Source organism: Panthera pardus, unplaced genomic scaffold (assembly GCF_024362965.1).
Source record: "Panthera pardus isolate Hobbes unplaced genomic scaffold, ASM2436296v1 HiC_scaffold_8, whole genome shotgun sequence".
Lineage (NCBI taxonomy): Eukaryota > Metazoa > Chordata > Mammalia > Carnivora > Felidae > Panthera > Panthera pardus.
The window spans coordinates 100,880,749-100,903,185 of NW_026527013.1; the positions used below are offsets into that span (position 1 = coordinate 100,880,749).

General features: G+C 35.8%; 1 protein-coding gene across 4 annotated transcripts in view; it reads left to right on the top strand.

Annotated features, from left to right (window-relative positions):
* Positions 1 to 22,437, top strand: part of MIOS (meiosis regulator for oocyte development) — a 47,537-nt gene that overhangs the window by 16,904 nt on the left and 8,196 nt on the right. For all 4 annotated transcript variants that reach the window (XM_019443410.2, XM_019443412.2, XM_019443415.2 and 1 more), the window contains 6 exons: positions 9,455 to 9,709; positions 11,840 to 12,009; positions 14,943 to 15,008; positions 15,845 to 16,003; positions 20,002 to 20,154; positions 21,133 to 21,337. In XM_019443410.2, coding sequence (XP_019298955.1) covers positions 9,455 to 9,709; positions 11,840 to 12,009; positions 14,943 to 15,008; positions 15,845 to 16,003; positions 20,002 to 20,154; positions 21,133 to 21,337 — 1,008 coding nt within the window. The remainder of the gene's footprint in view (positions 1 to 9,454; positions 9,710 to 11,839; positions 12,010 to 14,942; positions 15,009 to 15,844; positions 16,004 to 20,001; positions 20,155 to 21,132; positions 21,338 to 22,437) is intronic.

The following is a 22,437-nucleotide window of genomic DNA, read 5'->3' on the forward strand; positions in this document are numbered from 1 at the left end:
GTATTTTTGCAGTGTTGTTTGTGATACCTCTTCTTTCATTTGTGATTATATTTATTTGGGTCCTTTTTTTAATTAAAAATTTTTTTTAATGTTTTTATTTATTTTTGAGAGAGAGACAGAGACAGAGTGTGAGCTGGGGAGGGGCAGAGGGAGAAGGAGACACAGAATCTGAAGCATGCTCCAGGCTCTGAGCTGTCAACACAGAGCCCGATGCAAGGCTCGAACTTGTGAACCACAAGATCATGACCTGGGCCGAAGTCAGACACTCAACCAACTGAGCCACCCAGGTGCTCTCTTTTTGATAAGTCTGGGTAGAGGGTTATCAGTTTTGTTAATTCTTCCAAAGATCCAGCTCCTAGTTTCATTGATCTATTTTGTTTTTGTTGTTGTTGTTGTTTCTGTATCATGTGTTTTTGCTCTAATCTTTATTATTTCCCTTCTGCTGGTTCTGGGCTTTATTTGCTGTTCTTTTTCCAACTTCTTTAGGTGTAAGGTTAGGTTTGTATTTGAGACCTCCTTCTTGAGGAAGGCCTGTATTGTATTCCCTCTTATGTCACCTTTGCTGCCTCCCAAAGGTTTTGGACTATTGTGTTTTTATTTTCATTGGCTTCCATGTATTTTTTAATTTCTTCTTTAATTTCCTGCTTAATCCACTCATTCTCTAGTAGGATGTTCTTTAACCTTCATATATTTGTGGTCTTTTCAAATTTCTTCTTGTGGTTGACTTTAAGTTTCATAGTGTTGTAGTCTGAAAATATGCACGGTATGATCTCAGTCTTTTTGTACTGGTTGAGGCCTGATTTATGACCCAGTATGTGATCAATTCTGGAGAACGTTCCATGTGCATTTTGCTGCTTTAGGGTGAAATGCTCTGAACGTATCTGTTAAGCCCATCTGGTCTAGTGTGTCATTCAAAGCCATTGTTTCCTTGTTGATTTTCTTAGATAATCTCTCATTTTGGTAAGAGGAGTATAAAAGTCCCCTACTATTATTGTATTATTATCAGTGAGTTTCTTTATGTTCGTTATTAAATGATTTGTATATTTGGCTGCTTCCAGTTTGGGGACATAAATATTTAAAATTTTTAGATCTTCTTGTTGGATAGGCCCCGTTATTATGATATAGTTCTCTTTTTCATCTTTTATTATATAGTCTTTGGTTTAAAATATAGTTTGTCTGATATATGTATGGCTACTCCAGCTTACTTTTGATGTCCATTAGCATTATAGATGGTTCTTCACCCCCTCACTTTCAATCTGGAGGTGTCTTTGGGTCTAAAATGAATCTCTTGTAAGCAGCATATAAATGGGTCTTTTATATGTATGTGTGTGTGTGTATACATACATACATACACATTTTGGTACCCTATGTCTTTTGATTGGAGCATTTAGTCCATTTACATTCAGAAGTAATTATTGATAGATATGAATTTAGTGCCATTTGTATTACCTGTAAAGTCACTGTTCCTGTATATTGTTCCTTTATCTTTGTTGTTTTTGGTCTCTCTTTCCCGCTCAAAGGGTCCCCTTTAACAGTTCTTGCATAGCTGGTTTAGTGTTCACAAACTCCTTTAGTTGTTGCTTGTTTTGGAAACTCTATTTCTCCTTTCTGACTGACACCCTTGCTGTATATTCTCAGTTGATGGGGTGGCTGAGTGGCTCATTTGGTTAAGAATCTGATTCTTGATTGGTTGAGATCCTGATCTCATGGTCGTGAGATTGAGCCCCATGTTAGGCTCAGTGCTGACAGCATGGAGCCTGCTTGGGATTGTCTCTCTCCATCTCTCTCTCTCTCTCTCTCTCTCTCTCAAAATAAATAAACATTTCTGGAAAATGTGAAGTTAAAAAAAAAAAAAAATTCTTGGCTGCATTTTTTTCCTGACTAGCATGTTGAACATATGCCACTCTGTTCTGGCCTGCCAAGTTTCTGTGGACAGGTCACCTGGTACTCTTATGTGTCTACCCTTGTAGGTTAAGGACCTTTTGTCCCTAGTTGCTTTCAGAATTCTCTCTTTATCTTTGTATTTTGCAAATTTCACTATGATATGTCTTGGTGTTGACCTGTTTTTTTTGTTTTGTGTGTGTGTGTGTGTGTGTGTGTGTGTGTGTGTGTGTGTTGACGGGAATTCAGCATGCCTCTTGGACTTGAATGCCTGTTTTCCTTCCCCAGATTAGGGAATTTCTCAGCTATATTTATTCAAATAAACCTTCTGTCTTTTTTCCTACCCTTCTTCTGGGACTCCTATGATATGATATTATTGCACTTTATAGAATTGTTGCATTCCCTAGGTCTGTATTCATGATCTAATAGTTTTCTTTCCTCCTTTTCAGCTTCATTATTTTCCATAGTTTTATCTTCTATATCACCTATTTGGTCCTCTACTTCTTCCATCCTCATGATTACATCCAGTCAGTTTTGCATCTCAGTTATAGCATTTTTTATTTCAGCCTGAGTAGTTTTTAGGTCTTTGATTTTTGTAGCAAGTGTTTCTCTGGTGTCTTCTATGCTTTTTTCAAGCCCAGCTAGTATTCTTATGACTCTTGTTCTAAATTCTTGTTCAGATAAATTACTTATATCTGTTTTGAGCAAATCCTGGCTGTGGTTTCTTCTTGATTTTTGTTTGGGGGACAATTCTTCCATCTTGGCATTTTGTCTAGGTTCCTGTCTTTTGCATGTTATGAAAGCTTGTTATATTTCCTGGTCCTGAGAGTAATGGGTATATCAAGAAGGGGTCATACACTGTCCAGGGCCTGACATTTCAGGAAGTGTTTCAGGTATATGCTGTATGCACTGTGCTGTTGTGATATAGCTGCTTTTTCCCGCTGGTCAGTCCTTGGCAGAGTTCTTCCTTGCTTGTAGTGGGGAGTATTTGACCTTTAATTGGGTGTGCTTTGATCTATTAAAATAAGCCTACTGAAAAAAAAAAAAAAGGCCTGATCAAAAAAAAGAGAAAAGAAATAAAACAAACAAAAAACTATAAGGCTGATTTCAAAAGAATAGAAAACAAGAAGAAAAAGAAAGAGAAGCCTGATCCAAAAAACAAGAAAAGGAAACAAAAAACCAAAAGCAAACAAATGAACAAAAAACTAAGCCTGATTTTAAAAAAAAAAAAAAAAAAAAAGTCTGGTCCTGTTTCCACCAGAATTGAAGCTGATGCTTTGGAGCACTCTATGATCAGTGGACTTGTGCACTTGGGGGTGGGGGAGGGGGAAGCTGTGTTGGTCCTTGGGGAAGAGGCCCACTGCACTGGCTCACAATCAGACCTGCCCTCGTAAAGATGTCCCTGCAGGGTGTAGGGGGGCAGGGTTTGGTGTAAACAGCTTCTGCCTTGACTGGGGGAGCTGTGTTATTTGCTGAAGTCAGACCCTGTTGATGGTGGGGGAAGATGGCGCCACCCTGCTCTCTCCTCTATTCCTGGGTAGGAGAGCTGGCGCCCACCTCTGTTCTGGTAGTCCTCACAGACAAGCGAACAATTTCTCCTCCTGTGTCCCAGGCTTCTGTCAGATCCATGCCCTCAACCCTTCTGTTCCCGGGGCCATAGACATGCTGGGCACCATAGCTTTCCAGTGTTATTGTTTGTTTGTTTTAATATTTCCCATTTATTTTTATATATTTTTTAAGTTTATTTATTTCTTTTGAGAGAGAAGAGAGAGGGAGAAGAGAGAGAGAGAGAGAATGTAAGTGAGGAGGGGCCGAGAGAGAGAGAGAGGGGAGAGAGAGAATCCCAAGCCAGCTCTGCACTGGCAGGCTGGAGCCCAGTGCAGGGCTCAAACCCACAAACCACAAGATTATGACCTGGGCCAAAATCAAGAGTCAAACACTTAACCAACTGAGCAACCCAGGTGTCCCTTCAGTGTTTTCATCTTTGGTGCAGGACTGAGATTCAAAACTCTGAATCTTAAAGGGCTCACCACAATGTGGACCTGCTGCCCTCTGAAGGAGAGGCTCGCCGTGCTGTGCCTTCTGTCCCAGTAAAGCAATTGCAGGGCCGTACAGGTGCCTGGAGTTTATGATGATGCACAGTGAAAAGCTGTGACCACTTTACCCACCACAGTGCACACCTCTGTCTCCTATTGAACATTCAAAGGCGCCAGCCTCAGCTTTTGTCCTTGGAGAAGCAATATATCCTTGTCCGAATGCACTCCAGAAAAGGAACATTCTCTCCTAGTGCGACCCAGGGGATCCCCACATCGCACTGTCTATTCTGGGGCCTCCCCTCCATCTCCCTAGGAGCACCACTACCCTCTTGGATCTACTGCAGCAAATGGCACAGACTGTCAAAAACCCAGAATTTCAGCTCCACTGTTTGCAAAAAGTTGGGATACTCAGTTCCTCAAGATTCCCCCATCAGTGGTTTTGGGGGAGTGCTTTTCTTGTGCGAACCCAACACACTTCTTTCTCTCCCCTTCTCTTTCTCCTCTTTGCGAAAAAGGCTCCCACCCCTGTGCAGCACCATGGCTTTCCTGTCCCCCAGTTTGCCTCCCTGCACCAAGTACCTGCCACGTTCTATCAGATTATGCAGATTGTTCTCTTAATCCCCAGATCGATTTCCTGGGTGTTCATATGATTTGATGTTGATCTGTGTTTAAGGGACGAGATCCCCAAGCCTGGGGTCCCCTTACTACTTACTCCACCATCTTAATTCCTCCCTCACAAACTAAAAATGTTTTTTAATGTTTAAGTGAACTTGTTTCTCTTGCGCCTGTCAATAAAACATCGATTCTATTTATATATATAGGTTAGTCTTAAATTTAAGGGATACAGTTTTGTTCTTTTAGTATTGAAAGACATGTGTAAATACATTTTAATTCTTTTTCAGAGATAAAATCATAAATTTTAAAATTTATATGTGTTAAAAAGAATGACTATATACTTAAAAATGCACAATAATATCACGCTGCTTATTTGATAACCCTAATAACCAGGTACATAGTTATCAAGCCATAAGAAGGCCAAAAGATCAGGCAAAATACATGACGTGGTATCCATGCACTTGACTTACAGGACATATTTCCACTTTGTAGTACTGAACTCTTTGGAGTTGTACGTATTCATCTTTATTTATTCCATGACACAATTTCTGTAAAATAAAAACTCTAAGAAACTCAAATATTATTAAACTGTGAGAATTTGTTTGAAAAATAAATTGCTGCTTTTTGTTCACCTGTTTAAAATAATCCTTTTTTGGGGGGGGGTGCCTGGGTGGCTCAGTTCATTAAGCGTCTGACTTCAGCTCAAGGCATGATCTCACAGTTTGTGAGTTCAAGCCCACATCAGGCTCTGTGCTGACAGCTCAGAGCCTAGAGCCTGCCTGCCTCAAATTCTGAGTCTCCCTCTCTGTCTCTCTGCCCTTCCCCTGCTCACACTGTGTCTGTCTGTCTGTCTCTCTTTCTCTTTGTCAAAAATAAATAAACATTAAACAATTTTTAAATAGTCTTTTTTTATGTTTGTTTATTTTTGAGAGGGAGAAGAGAGAGTGTGAGTTGGGGAGGGGCAGAGAGAGTGATGAAGACACAGAATCTGAAATAGGCACCTGGCTCTGAGCTGTCAGCACAAAGCCTGACTGGGCTCAAGCTTGGGAATGGTGAGATCATGACCTGAGGCAAAGTCAGATACTTAACCAACTCATGTGGTTGGTTACCCATGTGCCCCTAAAATAGTTTTTATTTATTTTTTTAGAAAAAGTTTATTTTTATTTATTTTGAGAGAGAGATAGCAAGCAAGGGAGGGGCAGAGAGAGAGGTAGACAAAATCCCAAGTAGGTTCTGCACTGTCTATGCAGAGCCTGATGCAGGGCTTGAACTCCAGAACCGTGAGATCATGACCTGAGCCGAAGTCAAGAGTTGGATGCATAACCGACTGAGCCACCCAGGTGCCCCTGAAATAGTCATTTTTACCATTTAATATCCTCAGCATTCAATCCAAAATTTATAGGAGAGATACAAAAATAAATACCAAATGGTACATCTACAGCTTATTCTTAAAATTTAATAGCTGCATTTTATCTAAATGTAAATTTGTTATTCAGAAAAATGTTGTGTTTAGCTTTTTTTAAGTTTTTATTTGTTTATTTTGAGAGAGAGCATGGGAAGAGCAGCGGCAGAGGGAGGGAGAGAGAGAATCCCCAAGCAGGCTCCGCACCATCAGTGCAGAGTCTGACGTGTAGCTCAAATTCATGAACTGAGAGATCATGTCCCAAGCCAAACTCAAGAGTCGGATGCCTAAGTGACTGACCCACCCAGGTGTCCCTGTTGTATTTAATTTTTAACGTGTTTTAACCTTATTATTCAGAATTTTATAACAGTTCTTAAAAGTTCACTTTCATAAGCTAAAAGTGATTTTGTCATGACTAACTTTCTTCATGGTTGCAAATAGAGCAGCATGCTTCCTCTTTTCAATGGGCAGGTGGTTCTCTTAAGGGAAGAAAACTTTTCAGAAGTTTCCTCCTGACCCCTTGACTTAACAGCAACAGTTTTCAGCAGTAAGGTTAAAAATAAATAATTTCAAGTGTAGATATTTAATTGTTTTTTTAATTTCCAGATTTACAAATAACTCATCTTGAAACTTTTTTATAAAGCAATGATATATAGCTTAAAATATGTCCTACCATGAATAATATTATGAGCTTTTGCCATGGCCTAACATCATATAATGAAGGAAGTTATTTAAAAGTGTGAATTAGGTTTGGAGAGTTTAGACTTTTGCTGTTATACTAATTTTACTCTTTACTCATGTATTTAGACATTCACTATATACTAATTTTACTCTACCCATGTATTTAGATTAAATGGACTTTAAGAAATAATGCTTTGCATTATTTATATATGTATTTGATTTGCAAATGGCAATTGATGCAGTTTTTAATATTTTCCCAATTTTGCTTGTGTTCATTTCTTTAATTCTTTTCTCAGAAGAGTATAAAGTCAACTTTGGACAGTATATTCATTTTTATATTATGCAAATATCATCATTTCCATGGTCTAAAGTCTTGGCATGGCTTCACTGGGTCCTCTGCTCTTGGTTTCACAAGGCTAAAATGAAGATGTTAGCCAGGCTTTGGTTGTTTCTGGAGGTTGGAGTATTGTTCCAAGCTCATATGGTTATTGACAGAATTGTTTCCTTGAACTTGTAGGGCAGAATTGTCCTTGCTGGCTGTCGCCAGGGGCTGTCCTCAGCTCCTAGAGGCTACCCACGCTTCCTTGCCACACAGCCTTCTCACAACGAAGCAACTTTTACTTCTAGTATAGCTGGAGAACCTCTCTCATTTTCTCTGGACTCTTTTGAAGGTATTAACGTGGTTAAGTCAGGCCCACACATGATAATTTCCCTTTCATTGACTCAGAGACAACTAAGTAATGACCTTTTATTACATCTGCAAAATGCTTTCACTTGTACTATATTGTGTAATTTAGAAGCAAGTCACAGATTTCACCTGTACACAAGAGGAGGGGATTATATACTAGGGGGCAAGAATCATGGAGCCCAATTTACAATTCTGCCTACCACAGACAAATGGAATTATTTCTTAAAACCTATTGATCTAGTTATTTACAAAGGTATAATTATGTATTATATGTAAGTATAAAAGTTATAATAAAAGATGTTTATAATGTTAAACATTCTTGTTGCCTAACTCATAACTGAGTTTATTCTGAAAATCCTTTTTGTTAAAATAACAGATAATTCTATAATGACAATTTTGATGGTACAACTTTCTTTTTTTTTTTAAATTTTTTTTTCAACGTTTTTTATTTATTTTTGGGACAGAGAGAGACAGAGCATGAACGGGGGAGGGGCAGAGAGAGAGGGAGACACAGAACGGGAAACAGGCTCCAGGCTCCGAGCCATCAGCCCAGAGCCTGACGCGGGGCTCGAACTCACGGACCGCGAGATCGTGACCTGGCTGAAGTCGGACGCTTAACCGACTGCGCCACCCAGGCGCCCCTTGATGGTACAACTTTCTAGAACATTTAAGGATTTGATATGCAATAGGAGTCAGGTTTTATTTCTATTTGTTTCACCTTTATTTAGTGCCATTAGGATCATCTGCCTTGATTACAGTGTAATGCTCGAAGAATTAGATTCCTTCTGAAAAGAGAATGAGAATATATAAAATCTTTTGATTTAGTGAAGGGGAAGAAACCTTCAAATAATTCCCATTCTGTTTTAGCTTTAGTATTTACTTCAAACTTTCAGAGTACTTTGGTATTTACGATCTCATTTTTTCATATATATGTATATAATTTTTTTAATGTTTATTTTTGAGAGAGAGAGAGAGAGAGTCAGAGCATGAGTGGGGAAGGGACAGAGAGAAAGGGAGACACAGAATCTGAAACAGGCTCCAGGCTCTGAGCAGTCAGCACAGAGTCCAATGTGGGGCTCGAACCCACCAACGATGAAAATATGACCTGAGCCGAAGTCAGACACCTAACAACTGAGCCACCCAGGTATATACACACACACACACACACATACACACACACACGCACATACATACATACAAAGAGAGAAAGTCGGAGAGGGAGAGTCAGTCTATTGGATTCTAAGCACTGGAGATAATCTTTCAAGTAGAAACAAGACACCTGCCCTTTTGAAGCATATATTCTAGTAGGAGAAGAGAGAAGACTGAAAACTAATAAAATATGGGAGCTAACATTAGGTCTAAGGGAAATTGAAGAAACAGTGTTACATTAGAAAATAGCAGGTGGCACTCTTAGATTAGGTGGTCAGGGAAGCTTCTCTGAAGCAGCAGCTCAGCCCATCAAGCATTAATTGTTCTTCCAGTAGCTCTTTTGGTATCTCAAGGAACTGTTGTAGTTAACAACATGTAATGTATGTTTTGTTTGTGGCATATTTTACATTTATGCTGTCATGAATTTGTGGTTAAGAAGTCAAATATCCAGGGGCACCTGGGTGGCTCATTTGTTAAGGGTTCCACTCTTGATTTCGGCTCAGGTCATGATCTCATGGTTCATGAGTTTGAGCCCTGTCAGGTTCTGCACTGACAGCACTGGAGCCTGCTTGGGATTCTCTCTCTCCCTCTCTTTCTGCTCCTTTCTGTGTTCATGCTCTCTCTCTCTTTCTCTCAAAATAAGTTTAAAAAATACACTTAAAAAAGTCAAATATCCAGAGTGTAATATTGAAATATTTCTGTGTAAAATGGACTTACTTTTTTTTTTTTTTTAATGTTTGTTTTTGAGAGAGAGAGACAGAGTGTGAGCAGGGGAGGGGCAGAGAGAGAGGGAGACACAGAATTCAAAGCAGGCTCCAGGCTCTGAGCTGTCAGCACAGAGCCTGATGTGGGATGCAAACTCACAAGCCATGAGATTAGGACCTGAACTGAAGTCGGATGCTTAACTGCCTGAGCCACCCAGGCATCCCCAGACTTACTTCCTAAATATATTTCAAAATATAGTAATAAAGCAACTAATATAAAAATACTTATCTTTTTTAGGAATGGTGGAAAGTAGCAGACATAATTGGAGCGGTTTGGATAAGCAAACTGATACTCAGAATTTAAATGAAGAGAGAATTTTAGCTTTACAGCTTTGCGGGTGGATAAAGAAAGGAACGGATGTAGATGTGGGGCCATTTTTGAACTCCCTTGTACAAGAAGGGGAATGGGAGAGAGCTGCTGCTGTGGCATTGTTCAACTTGGATATTCGACGAGCAATCCAAATCCTGAATGAAGGAGCATCTTCAGAAAAAGGTATTAGGTTATATTCTAAGATGACTGCAGTTCATAGAATCCTTTAAAGTAAAGATGCTGATAACTTTAAGATATTTAATCAGTATTTTTAGATAATTTTTTTTGAAAGAGTAATGAGCACAGAACTGTATCTATGAAAGTAGATATCCCATCTCTTTTGTTTATGCTTTGGTTTATATCTAAAAAAGAAAATGTGTCTTAACTACCATTTTAATGATGTTACAGTAAATGCTCAAATGTGTCCCTTTTAATGTTTTTTTTTTTTTTTTCTTTTAAAGATGGTTCACATACATTTTTAAAAATGTATTGGAGATTGGGCTACTTTAGTTTGCAGGCATTCTTATGGCAAACATTTGTATTTTATACATCATCTTTCGGATGGTTATTGGTTGACTTTTAGGAAACTAAGTGACACTTTAGTTAGACTAATACAGATTCTTATAAAAATCATACTTTGATATGCAAAAATGCTTCTACTGGAGTCTGGTGATTTAAACGTAGTTTTCATGTAATATTTTTTAAAAGGAAGAAACAGTGAAATGTAAAGTTTTTACTCCGACATTTTGCAAGAGAATACGTGGGCAAATAAATTTCAGTCTAGACATGCAGTTTTTTCCTTATCAGGAATATTTCAGTTGAAAGTAACTAAGATATATATAGCTTTTGATTTTTAATACACCTAGCAAATTATTTCTGAATATTCAGAATGTGTAATTCTTATTTGATGGTCCATTTTGAAAACATTACATTTCTATTGTACCACAGAGAAAAACATGCAAATAATTGTAATGTATTTGCTTGCAGTAAAAAAAGTTTAAAAAACTAATGTTTTGCCCAGATTGGCCTCTTTTCCTTCACTTTTGCTCCAGTGTAAGTCTTCCCCATTTGGGAGAGCAATAGAAGATAATGTGGAGATGAAAAAAAGAATCGATATTTTAAGCCATTTGTAATTATAGTTTTCGTATAACCTGAGAGCTTGATGCCTCCCTATCATGTGTACCTGGAAAATTTGGTGTTAGATTTAAACACCCATACTATCAATAGGGAAAGTATATTTCCTGTGATTTTAATAACTTGCTTAAGGACTAAAGAAAAGATTTTCTGAGTCAAATATTCCTTTCCACTTGGAAATAAATTGTTTTAAGCAGGATTCACAAAGATATTCTTTGGTTGTGAGGGTGGTTGTTTTAATCTCAAAAGACTTTAAATCTAATTTAATAGAGTAGGCAGAGGAAGCAAGTACAAAGTAACTTGGGGAAAGTGTTCATAGGAATGAAGAGCAAGGCTATTTAAGAACATAAAGTGGGAAATGCTGTTTTATTTGGAAAAGAAAGAAAATGATCAGTCTCAAGGAACAGAATAAGAAAATTGCTATAATAAATATAGAAAATATTCAAAAGTTAAAGGTGAATTTAGTTTTCTTTTCTGAAGCTGAACTTAGATGGCCAAGCAGTCATAGGGCTAACTGCCAGTTTAGCAGCTTATCCATGGCTGTATGAACTGCTAAAAACTGCCATTTAGAAGACTATTGGTAACAAATGCTTTGTTGCAAATGTGTCTAAATACAATGTTACTTTGTTAATTTTGATAGTTAATTTTGCCCTAGAAAAATTAAAAGTATAATACTATAATAAGAATGCTAAAATAATGGCTTTCAGAACATATACTTAAGTATGTGCATTCTGTATTTAGGAATAGGAAAACAAAATTATTTTGAAAATTGTAGTCCTGAGGTACAGTAATGTTTATTATCAGTGTTCTGAAATATCTGTATATAAATGAACATGATAAGGCTGGCAATGATTCTGGTAGTATGGCTTCACTTCTCTTCATTTAGACCCTACACAATAACACAGTATAGGAACCTGCCTGGAATGAGAACTTGAAAATTTAATGATGTGTTTGTCCTGCACAGGGTTAGCAATATTGGCAACAGTTTTATAAGAATAGAAATTTTTGCTTGTGGTCCTTGCCAAATTTTCCAGTCTGGACCAAAACCCCTATTCTAGTGGGCTTATTTTTCTGTAGGTAAATGTTGCCTTCCAGTCTATTGGTTTATGGTTTAAGAACTGGAAGAGGAGATATTAAGCTTTTGATTACTTTGATTAGCTGACTGTTTTTAACATGCAGGCGATCTGAATCTCAATGTGGTAGCAATGGCTTTATCGGGTTACACAGATGAGAAAAACTCCCTTTGGAGAGAAATGTGCAGCACTCTACGACTACAGTTAAATAACCCATATCTGTGTGTCATGTTTGCATTTCTGACAAGTGAAACAGGATCTTATGATGGAGTATTGGTAAGCTAATTTCTGTTTGACAAGGTTCCTTTTAAAATAAAAGTTTTTATCCAGCCTTGTTAAAATGTTCAAATGTCTGTTGCATGAAATATTGTTATATTTTGATGTATTTTGTATTAGTTAAAATAAGGTATCTTAAATATCTTTGGGTGGCTCTTGAATGTCATTCTACAGTTAAGTACCTGATAACAAACTTGATTTTTTAAATAGTTTTAACAATATAATTTGCAGATATAGAGGGAATAGGATTTTATTCTTTAGTTTAAGAACAGCTCTAGAATTATACAACTATATAAACATAAATTTCATATTGAAGTGCATTTTTTAAAGTTTATTTATTTTGAGAGAGAGAGAGGGAGAAAATCTCAAGCAGGCTCTGCACTATCAGCACGGAGCCCGGCACGGGCTCAAACCCATGAACCATGAGATTATGACCTGAGCTGAAGTCAAGAGTTGGATGCTTAACGGACTGAGCCGCCCAGGCACCCAAAAATGCAAATTTTTAAAAGTTTGTGTTTTTGTTTTTAGTTAAGTAAACACATGATCAATTATGATTAGAATAACCATGTAACTTATCTGAGTTAGTATTTGCGTTCTCAGACATACAGACAGTTTGGAAGATCTATGATCACATTACTTATACCGAACTGTTTCATTTTTTCATTATTTGGTCTTCTCTATCACTTTTTTCTCCTGCTTTACCCACATGTCTATCTAACCATATCACCAAATAAGTTCTTTACACAAAGTGGGGACAGAAGAGTGAAATGAGATGTACTTATCAGTTTCAGTTATAGTGTTTTAAGCTTCACATTAGTACTATAACTTTTTTTTGCATTGTTGGATACTTTTCTACCACTGAGAAGAGCTTTCTAACATGGAACTTATTTCTGTGTTTGCTATTATAGCACTTCATATAAAAGACACATTGCTTGGATGATTGATTTAAGGGTCAGGCCCTAAGAATTTAAAAAAACATGTATTTTATTGAGGTATCTTAATGAAAAATTTAATAAATGTTGTTAATGTCCACTTTGGCAATTCCTTAGTTTATGGATTTTGTCCATTAACTTCTAATAAAAGAACTATTGAACTTTTCTAACCACTTCAAATTAATATCCAAGAGTGTTTTTTTTTTATTTGTTTTTACTGTAATTACTCTTTTTTGTTAAACAGAAGACTTTAAAATGTATTTTGGAGAAATAATACTTTCAGGAAGTAGTAAAGTATGGTAAAGACAAGAAGAAGAAGTGGATTGTTCAATTTTATGTTTATTTTTGAGAGTGATAGAGACAGAGCATGAGTCGGGGAGGGGCAGAGAGAGAGGGAGACACAGAATCTGAAGCAGGCTCCCAGCTCTGAGCTGTCAGCACAGAGCCCGATGTAGGGCTCAAACTCACCAACTGTGACATCGTGACCTGAGCCAAAGTTAGATGCTTAACTGACGGAGCCATCCAGGTGCCCCAGATTGTTCATATTTTAAATTGATAGAGAAGTATTGTTTAAATACTCAATTTCTGTATTTTAAATTAAGTGATCTATTACAAATACCTTTATTTTCGTATATCTAAATTTGGGTTATTAAGTAAGATATATCTTGCCTTAAGTAGAAACTTCATATTTCCAAACTGTTTTGAGAGTGTGCCTAATTATTCTTTATGTATTAATAATTATAATTAATGTGTCCTTTGTTAAAAATTGTTAAGTTGCGGTAATCTAATGAAAAGTGCTGAATTGGGAAATCGAACCTAAAGTCCTTGCTCCAGCACAGTTACTTCAGCTAGTCAGTTTACTTTTGGGGTTTTCATTTTCTCAGCTGTAAAATGGGACAGATAATATTTATAATTCTTTTCCAATCAAAATTATACACATGTGCTGAATCTAAAGAGTTAAATCTAGTTTGCATGAGACATGTTCCATCTTAAATGCAGCACCGTATTTTATACTTGGAAGTGCACGTTAGGATAGGTATCAGTTGAAATGGTCTTATGTTTAAAGCAGGAAAACTATATCTCATAGGATGATTTCAATGGAAGTCACTTTTAAACTTTTATATTTAGCACAAAGTTAATTACCTTCCTACATTTATAGAAATTCAAAATAGTATTTTACAATATTGACAAGTATACAAAAATTTAAGTATCACAGTACCCCTGAAATTTTTGCCACAAACACCAATATAGCAGTATTTTACTATGGCCAAAAAAAGTGTATCTATTTATTTATAAGGGTATGTTTAAAACTTTCTACTTTGTATTTAGAAACATGTATTGATAATCTTTTTAAATTCTGTATTGGTATATTCACTGGTAATTCACAGATTTCCTAGACTTGTTGATTAACTTAGCATCCCAGAAAAGATTTCCTCAGTTTCCCCCAGATGTATTTCTATAATGGAAGGATTACATGGCATCTTAAATTTGATAAACCATATTTTATTGCTTGCATTTTATGTTGGAGTTATGTAAAACTGAACTGGAATATTTTTAACCTGAATTGGTCAGTATTTTAGGCATAAATTTTTACTTTGCAAGAATAATAACCTTAGCATGGAGTTTCCTGAGGGCTACATGAAGAAAGACATCTTAGGGGCACCTGGGTGGCTCATTCAGATAAGTGTCTGACTCTTGACCTCAGCTCAGGTTATCATCTTATGGTTTGTGGGTTCGAACCCCGTGTCGGGCTTTGCGCTGATAGTGCAGAACTTGCTTGAGATTCTCTCTTTCCTCTCTCTCTGTTCAACCCCTCTGTCTTTCAAAATAAATAAATAAACTTAAAAAAGGCATCTTAGGCAATCAGTGGCTCTGCCAGTATATACTCAATAACTTACTAATACATTTGAAAATTAAATTGCATATTAGATATGTAAAATAGTCTGCAAAAATATAAAACTCATAGCACCTACAAGTAACTCCTTGCTCTTTCCTTTTCAGTATGAAAACAAAGTTGCTGTACGTGACAGAGTGGCATTTGCTTGTAAATTCCTTAGCGATAGTCAGGTAAAAACTGATACAATTCTATGTTTGAAGTTATTAATATTTACTCTTACTGCATTAGGAAATTAATCTTTTTGTATAGATATGTATATGTGACATTTATATATGAATTATTCTAAAAAAGTAAACTAATAATTCTTTGTTAGGTCAAGATATTGTAAACCTGTGTATCATAACCAAAATTGCTTGTGTAAGAATGCTGACTTAATATTTTAGTTTATTTCTGCTTTTGGCCTATAGATAAAGATGTTAAACTCACCCCTTAGGGATGTCATAAGAGAATTCCTTCATTTCCTAATACAATAAACAAGTATTAAATGCATATGCTATGTGTATAGTGAGAGAGAAATGCACAGAAACAATGAGTAACATAATGTGCTAAGTGCTACAATAATGAGAAAGTGCTGAGGGAAAACGGAGGAATCTTGGCTACAGGTTGGGGTGGGATGACGCCAGGGAACACCTTACCAAGAGATGTTATTTTTGATAATCTTAAAGTTCCCTTTCAACTCCAATTCTGTTACAGCAAGAACTTGGCAGAATAATGAGGACAGTTCTCTTTAAGTTTAAAATAGTAAACTCTGTAGTTCTTTTGTAGAATAATTATTAAAACAATAAATGTCTTGCTGTTTTGAAAAAGTGTTTTAAACGATCTTGGATTCTGCATTGTAGTTTATGATAGATGCAGACTTCTTAGAGATCATATCTAGATTTTTGCAAGGGCTTTGGTTTTAAAATGTTTTCCATAAATATAGCACTATTTTAAAAGTACAAGTTTTGAAGGTACAAAGTATATAGTGAAACATATTAATTCAGAAAAATCACTTTGAATTTTCCAGTTAAATAGGTATATTGAAAAGTTGACCAACGAAATGAAAGAGGCTGGAAATTTGGAAGGAATACTGCTTACAGGCCTTACTAAAGATGGAGTGGACTTAATGGAGAGTTATGTCGATAGAACTGGAGATGTCCAAACAGCAAGTTACTGCATGTTACAGGTTAGTGCAGTGTGGTGGCAGCTTAAAGAAAAATAGTGCTTAACCACCTTCCTCCCTCATCGAATGGTTATGCCTTTTGCTTGCTTAGGATCTTTAGGAGGCATTTCACTTTAACCCAATCTCTTGATCTATAGAGGACTTCTTAGTGTCCCTCACCCTCCTGCTTTGGGTTATCCAGTTATTCCTTTCATTTTGGGAAGTTTCAGTGTTGAATTTATATAAAGTTCAAATGGAGCAGAGAAACCTCTCTCCAGTTTCTCCAGTTGACAGAATTATACCTTATGTGAAAGAGATGGTCTTTCCCTGATCTGAACTGTAGTCTCCCTTGAAGTCCTGAAGGCAAGTTATATCACAACTCTCTTAACTCGTCATTTTCGCTCTTTGTTATCAATGGGCATGATTTGGAGTAACAAGTTCATCACTTTACTTTCAGTTTTTACTGTTAGTAGTTTACTGTTAGCTGTTAAAAACAGATTTCTGGCAAAGGTTTCCTTCTGCTTTACTTTTGATAGACATACCATGAAAATTTAGAGCATTTCCCTGAGATTTCCTATAGCTCTCCAACTCTTCTTACCCTTTCATGGTGTCCTTTTTCCTGTCCCCATCCCTTCATACAATATGATAGCATGCTGTGTACTGGGCAAACGTAGTAGAATGCTTCCTTCCCCACCCCTACCATCTCAGGAACAAATATAGATACTGGCCCACAAACCACACTATAATATACTTACCAACATATCAGGCCACTGTCCATGGAAGAAGAGGTGTCTTTCTGTAACATAATGCATAATTTTGTCTGACTGAAATGAGATTACATCTGTTAAATTACACTGGAGAAGTATGACTACCAAGTACAAATGAGTTGATAGCTTCTTAACAAGATTTATAAAATACAGTTAATATGCAGACAGTGTATAATAAAAGACAGTGGATCTTGCTTTTAGAAAATTCATTCTGATGTTTCCCCCATTTGTATTTACATGATCAAGGTTAAGTGTACCATCATGCTGTTTGTTCTCTATCTTATTTTTCCTTCTTCTTTTTGTTCTTCTGTCCCTTTCCTCCCTTCTTTTGATCTAATTGAACATTTCATTGTTTCACTTCACCCACTGGGTTTTTAACTATTAACCTGTCATTATCTTTTTTATTTATTTATTTTTTTGAAGTGGTTGTTCTTGGTCTAACAAAAATGCATCCCTACCTCATCAGTTAACATTTTTACCCCCTCATACTTCACATTTCACACCTAACACATCATGTTTCCTACTTTTTCTCTTTTACCTCACACCTGACGTTTCCACTTTTTATCTTCATACTTCACACTTTTCAGATGTTACAACAGTGTAATTCCATTTACACATCTCCTTCCTTTGTCTTATTATTTTACTTCTATATACCTTATAAACTTCAACTTAACAGTGTTATTGTATTTGTTTTGAATAGTCACTTGTCTTTTACGTAAATTATGTGAAAAATGAAAACATGGACTTTTACATTTATTTATTTATTTATCATTCCTGGGACTGTTTACTTCCTCCAATAGACACAATTTTCACGTTGTATTATTTCTCTTTGGTCTTTCTCTCTAGCATTTCTTGTAGTACAGTTTCATGGATGACAGATCCTCTCAGCTTAATTTTAACTGAAAATGTCTATTTCACTCTTGCTTTGGTTCAGCACTTTAAAGGTGTCGTTTCATAGTTTTCTGGCCTCCATTGTTTATGAAGAAAAGTCAACCATTATTATTAATGTCTCCCCTGTGTAATGTTTCATTTTTCCTTGGGCTGCTTTTGGTTTTCAGCAGTTTACCCTTGATGTTTAGTTGTAGTTCTTTTTGTCCTGCTTGTGGTTCACTGATCTGCAAGTCAGTGTTTCTCATTAGATTGTGAAGTTCTTCAAATTGTTTAAATGCTGTGATTTGTTCATTGACTCTTAATGTCACCTGAGGAGAAGATTTTCAGCTCTTGTACTGTTTAGTTCTAGAGTCTTAATTTTTATATAGTTTACATTTTTCACTCAGATCTCTATCTGTACGCTGATTAAAACATTTTTCCTGGGGCATCTGGGTGGCTCAATCAGTTAAGTGCCTGGCTCTTGATTTTGACTCAGGTTATGATCTCGCCGTCCTGAGATTGAGCCCTGGATTGGGCTCTGTGTTGAGCGAGGAGCCTGGTTGGGATTCTCTATCTCCCTCTCTCTCTCTGCCCTTCCCCCACTCACGCACACGCGTGTGCTCTCTCCCTCTCTCTCAAAATAAATAAACATTTAAAAAAAAAAACCAAAACACACAAAAACCAAAAACTCTACTTTTCCTTTAAGTCTTTGAACATATATTTAATGGTTGCATTTATTATTTTTCCTGCTAACTCTCTTAATGTGGGGTATTTTAGATTTGGTTTTTGTTGACTGCCTTTTTCCTTGACTTTGAACTATACTTACCTGTTTATGTCTGGTGGTTTTTCATTTGAATACTGGATGTTGTGTATAGTACATTATAGAGATCTGGGTTCTTTTACCTTTTCCTGAAGAATGTTGGTTAATGCTTTTGGAAGTTCAGTTACTAGCTGCTCACTTTGGTCTTAGATTTTCTTACTATGGATTTTTGGAAAGCCCGGGGTATTTCTCAAGCCTTTCCAGTCATAATCTCTGAACTGTTTACATTGCACATTTTGTTGGAGATTAAATTTAGATTTTTTGGGGCAGATCTAGAGAAGACTTATCAAATATGAATTAACCAAATTGGGGAAGCGTGGGATATGAAGATTTATTTTTCTGTGAATTTTCTTTTTAAACTAGGGATTATACTCTACTTTAGCACTTAGTTTTGGCTAGTTGGTCATTATTAGCACTAGAGGAGATGTTTACTTTTTTAAGAAATGAAATTGTCAGCCAAGAGTTTTTCACATATTTTTTGCTGAATTTAACCCTGAATTTAATTGAAATTAATACCTAATTAATAGGTGAAAGATAAGCTTCTTCTGTTTTGATAGAATGTTAAAAGATAGATTGTCTATTAGCTGTTACAGGTTTCTTCCCTTTTTCCATTAGTAAGATGCTAAGTTCTCTCTAACATTTTACTTTTCTATCTGGCTCCCTAAAACTGGGAAACCTGGGCTTCATTACTGATGCCCGTGGCGTCATTGGAGGCTGAGACTTTCTCTACTTTCTTCATCATGTGAACTTAAGGAAGATATCCTGGACAGGGCTAAAAGCATTCTGTGCAAACCCAAAATAAGCACAGGTGAAATGTGAAATGTCACAGCTGCCAGGGAGAATACAGCTTTAGGAAGAGCCTTACTGGCAAGAAATTGAAGTTCGTAATGAGAAGAAATCTAAGTTTAAGGTAAAGAAACTGTTGCTTTTCACTGTGGCCTAGGGGCAAAAGAATGAAGAACATTTTTGGTTTGGGTTTTTTTTTGTGTTTTTTTTTTATTTTGAAGGTAGTAAATGTATGTTTTGATTGAGGGCAAGAGAGAGAATAGACAGGTTTAACTTTCAGATAAATAGGTATACAAAAAATACAGCATCTGCATTCACAGTACACTGCTAGATCCAAAGGACAAGGCTCAGTATTATTTTATATGTGATGGAGCTATTTTGGTATGCTTTTAGATTAAACAGTAAACAGATTTTGTGAAGGCAGAGGTTTTAATTTTGGGGACAGAGTATTCACATCACTTTGTACTGTATTCAAGTAGGAAAGTGAATTGTTTCCTCTTGGATCCTTCAACTTAAGTAAGAGATACAGAATTATACTTTCCTGGCCAGGTATAATGATAATATATATAGTACATATTTATGTCATTAGTAGAGGCCAGCTTAAAGTAAATTAAAGAAGGTTCCGCCAATTATTTTGTCCGTATCCTCATTAGGAATCAGCTTTTGGCAAAAAGGGAGCCTATTTCATCTGTGCGACTCACACTCACATGTTACCTGCAATTTTCTGACTTAGCCAGGAAGTTTTTAAACAATTGTATTAATTCATGTTTTCATTTTAGGGTTCTCCTTTAGATGTTCTTAAAGATGAAAGAGTCCAGTACTGGATTGAGAATTATAGAAATTTATTAGATGCCTGGAGGTTTTGGCACAAACGAGCTGAGTTTGATATTCACAGGAGTAAGTTGGATCCCAGTTCTAAACCTTTAGCACAGGTAAGTACAATATTTTGGAGAGAATCAAATTATAACATGTACTTAATAACCCAGCCCAAAATAGAAGTGTTTTTTCAGCATGTTATATTGGGTAAATTTAGAGTTCAATTTAATAAATTATTAGCTCATCCTTTTGCTTATATTAAGTTCCTATTGATATATGTGTAATAAGGCAGGATTTCCTTTTTTCTCTAACAGTATATACATATGTCTAATTAGACATGGACATTTTTTTCTTTTAGCATTAGTTTAAAAATCCTTAGCTCAGTTATCACATAAAGCATATTCCATGAGATCACTGTATCTAAATTCAGACATTAGATATCAGGTATATCCTCAATGTGAGCACTGGATGGTGCTATTTTCTTATTTTAGAAAGTTGAGAAATTAGTGATTATATTAAAACAACCAAAGTATTTGTAAAATAACATTGCATGGTAATATTTGTTACTAATCTGTGTAAGTGTTTAAGAGCTTAGGAATTTAACGTAATGGCAAAATGAACACTTTCTGTTGCTATTATTCTAAAATTCTAACTATTTGACATTTTAGGATCCTTAACTCCTTTTGTCTTAGGAAATGAGTGCTTTCTTTATAAGAAAATTTTGTTCAGGAGATCAAATCATTGAACTGTGGATCAGAAGTTAAAATGGGTTATTTTGTAATGTTCAAAGTGAATTCTAAAGTCTTTGTTATTTCTAAAATGTTATTATCTAATATTTCTGGGTTTTTCTACAGATACTAGTAGTATTAGGAGAAATATAACTAAACAGAGGTAACAGAAGAAGTATTCATATAACATAACTGCTAAGTGGAAATCTCAAATGGGAGCTGGTTAAACTTCGCAGATAACAAATTATTTTATAATATAAAATAAAGTTTAACAGTTATTTAAGAGTAATTTGTTAGGATCAAACTTTGAATTTATTTTATTTGTAAAATTTGCATGATATTTATCCCTCCTTTCATTTTGTATAGGTGTTTGTGAGTTGCAATTTCTGTGGCAAGTCGATCTCCTACAGCTGTTCAACTGTGCCTCATCAGGGCAGAGGTTTTAGTCAGTACGGTGTCAGCGGTTCACCAACAAAATCTAAAGTCACAAGCTGCCCTGGCTGTCGAAAACCCCTTCCTCGATGTGCGCTTTGCCTCATTAATATGGGAACACCTGTTTCTAGCTGTCCTGGTATGACATAATTCTATAATTTTCTGAGCTGAAATTGTTCCTACGTAATTGATTTAATGTTGTAAATAGAAGACATACTAGATTGAGTTTATATTATTTCTAGGAGAAAGCCACTTTGCTGGCTTAAAGGTTTTGTATTTCCTGTAATTTATAAAGTCTATACATTAAAAGTAAAATCTGTATTCATGATATCACAAGTAATCTCACAAATGCTGGCCAATTTAAAGTTCATGAAAAGGGCTTAACTATTAAGTAGCCCTATAATTATACTATTTTCTTATCACTTTTCTAAGAGGAGTTCCCTCAAATTTTATATTTAAAAGTCAGTATGCCCTCCTCTAGTAACAAGTACCTTGTATGCATAAAGAGCTTTTGATAGTCCCAAAGCACTTTTACATTCTATCTTACATAATCTTCAAAATCTACCTGTGAAATACATAGAGGAAGTGTTAGTCTAGAAGTCAGATCCCTTTACTTCCAGGTTTTGGTGCTGCTTCTGCTAGATTTGTCAGTTACCTAGTAAAAACATGTGTTTTTTAATGGTTAGAAGTATTAGGATTATTGTTTACTGCTTATAGTAAACACATAGAAAAACTTTTTGAGAACAGTAGATAATTGAATATAATGTATCCAATGACTGGAAATATTCAAGCTGTTTATGTAACTTGAAAATTATACTATGGCAAAAACTTAAATTAAAAACATTTGAGTATTTAGCACGCTGGTATAATAAAGAACTGGATATGGTGTCAGAATGCCTGTTTTATTCTCCCTCTGTGACAGTCTGACATTCAGTTACTCTAGCCTCTTTCATGTAAGGTGTTAGACGGAGATCTTTTCTAGTTAAGAAATTTTATAATTCAACTGTGCAATTGGTTCATGTAAATAGTTCATTTGTTACATTAACATTTGTGAAAGAGATGTGCTGGTATCATTGGCTGAGTAATTATTTTTCAAGTTTGGTACCTTTTTTTTAAGCAAATAAAGGCAATACATAATATTTTCAAATTTACATATTAGTTTTGATTGAAATTTCAAATTTTGATTTTCATTTTATACATTGCATGCTGACCATTTTTATGGTCCTGATACGGTAAATA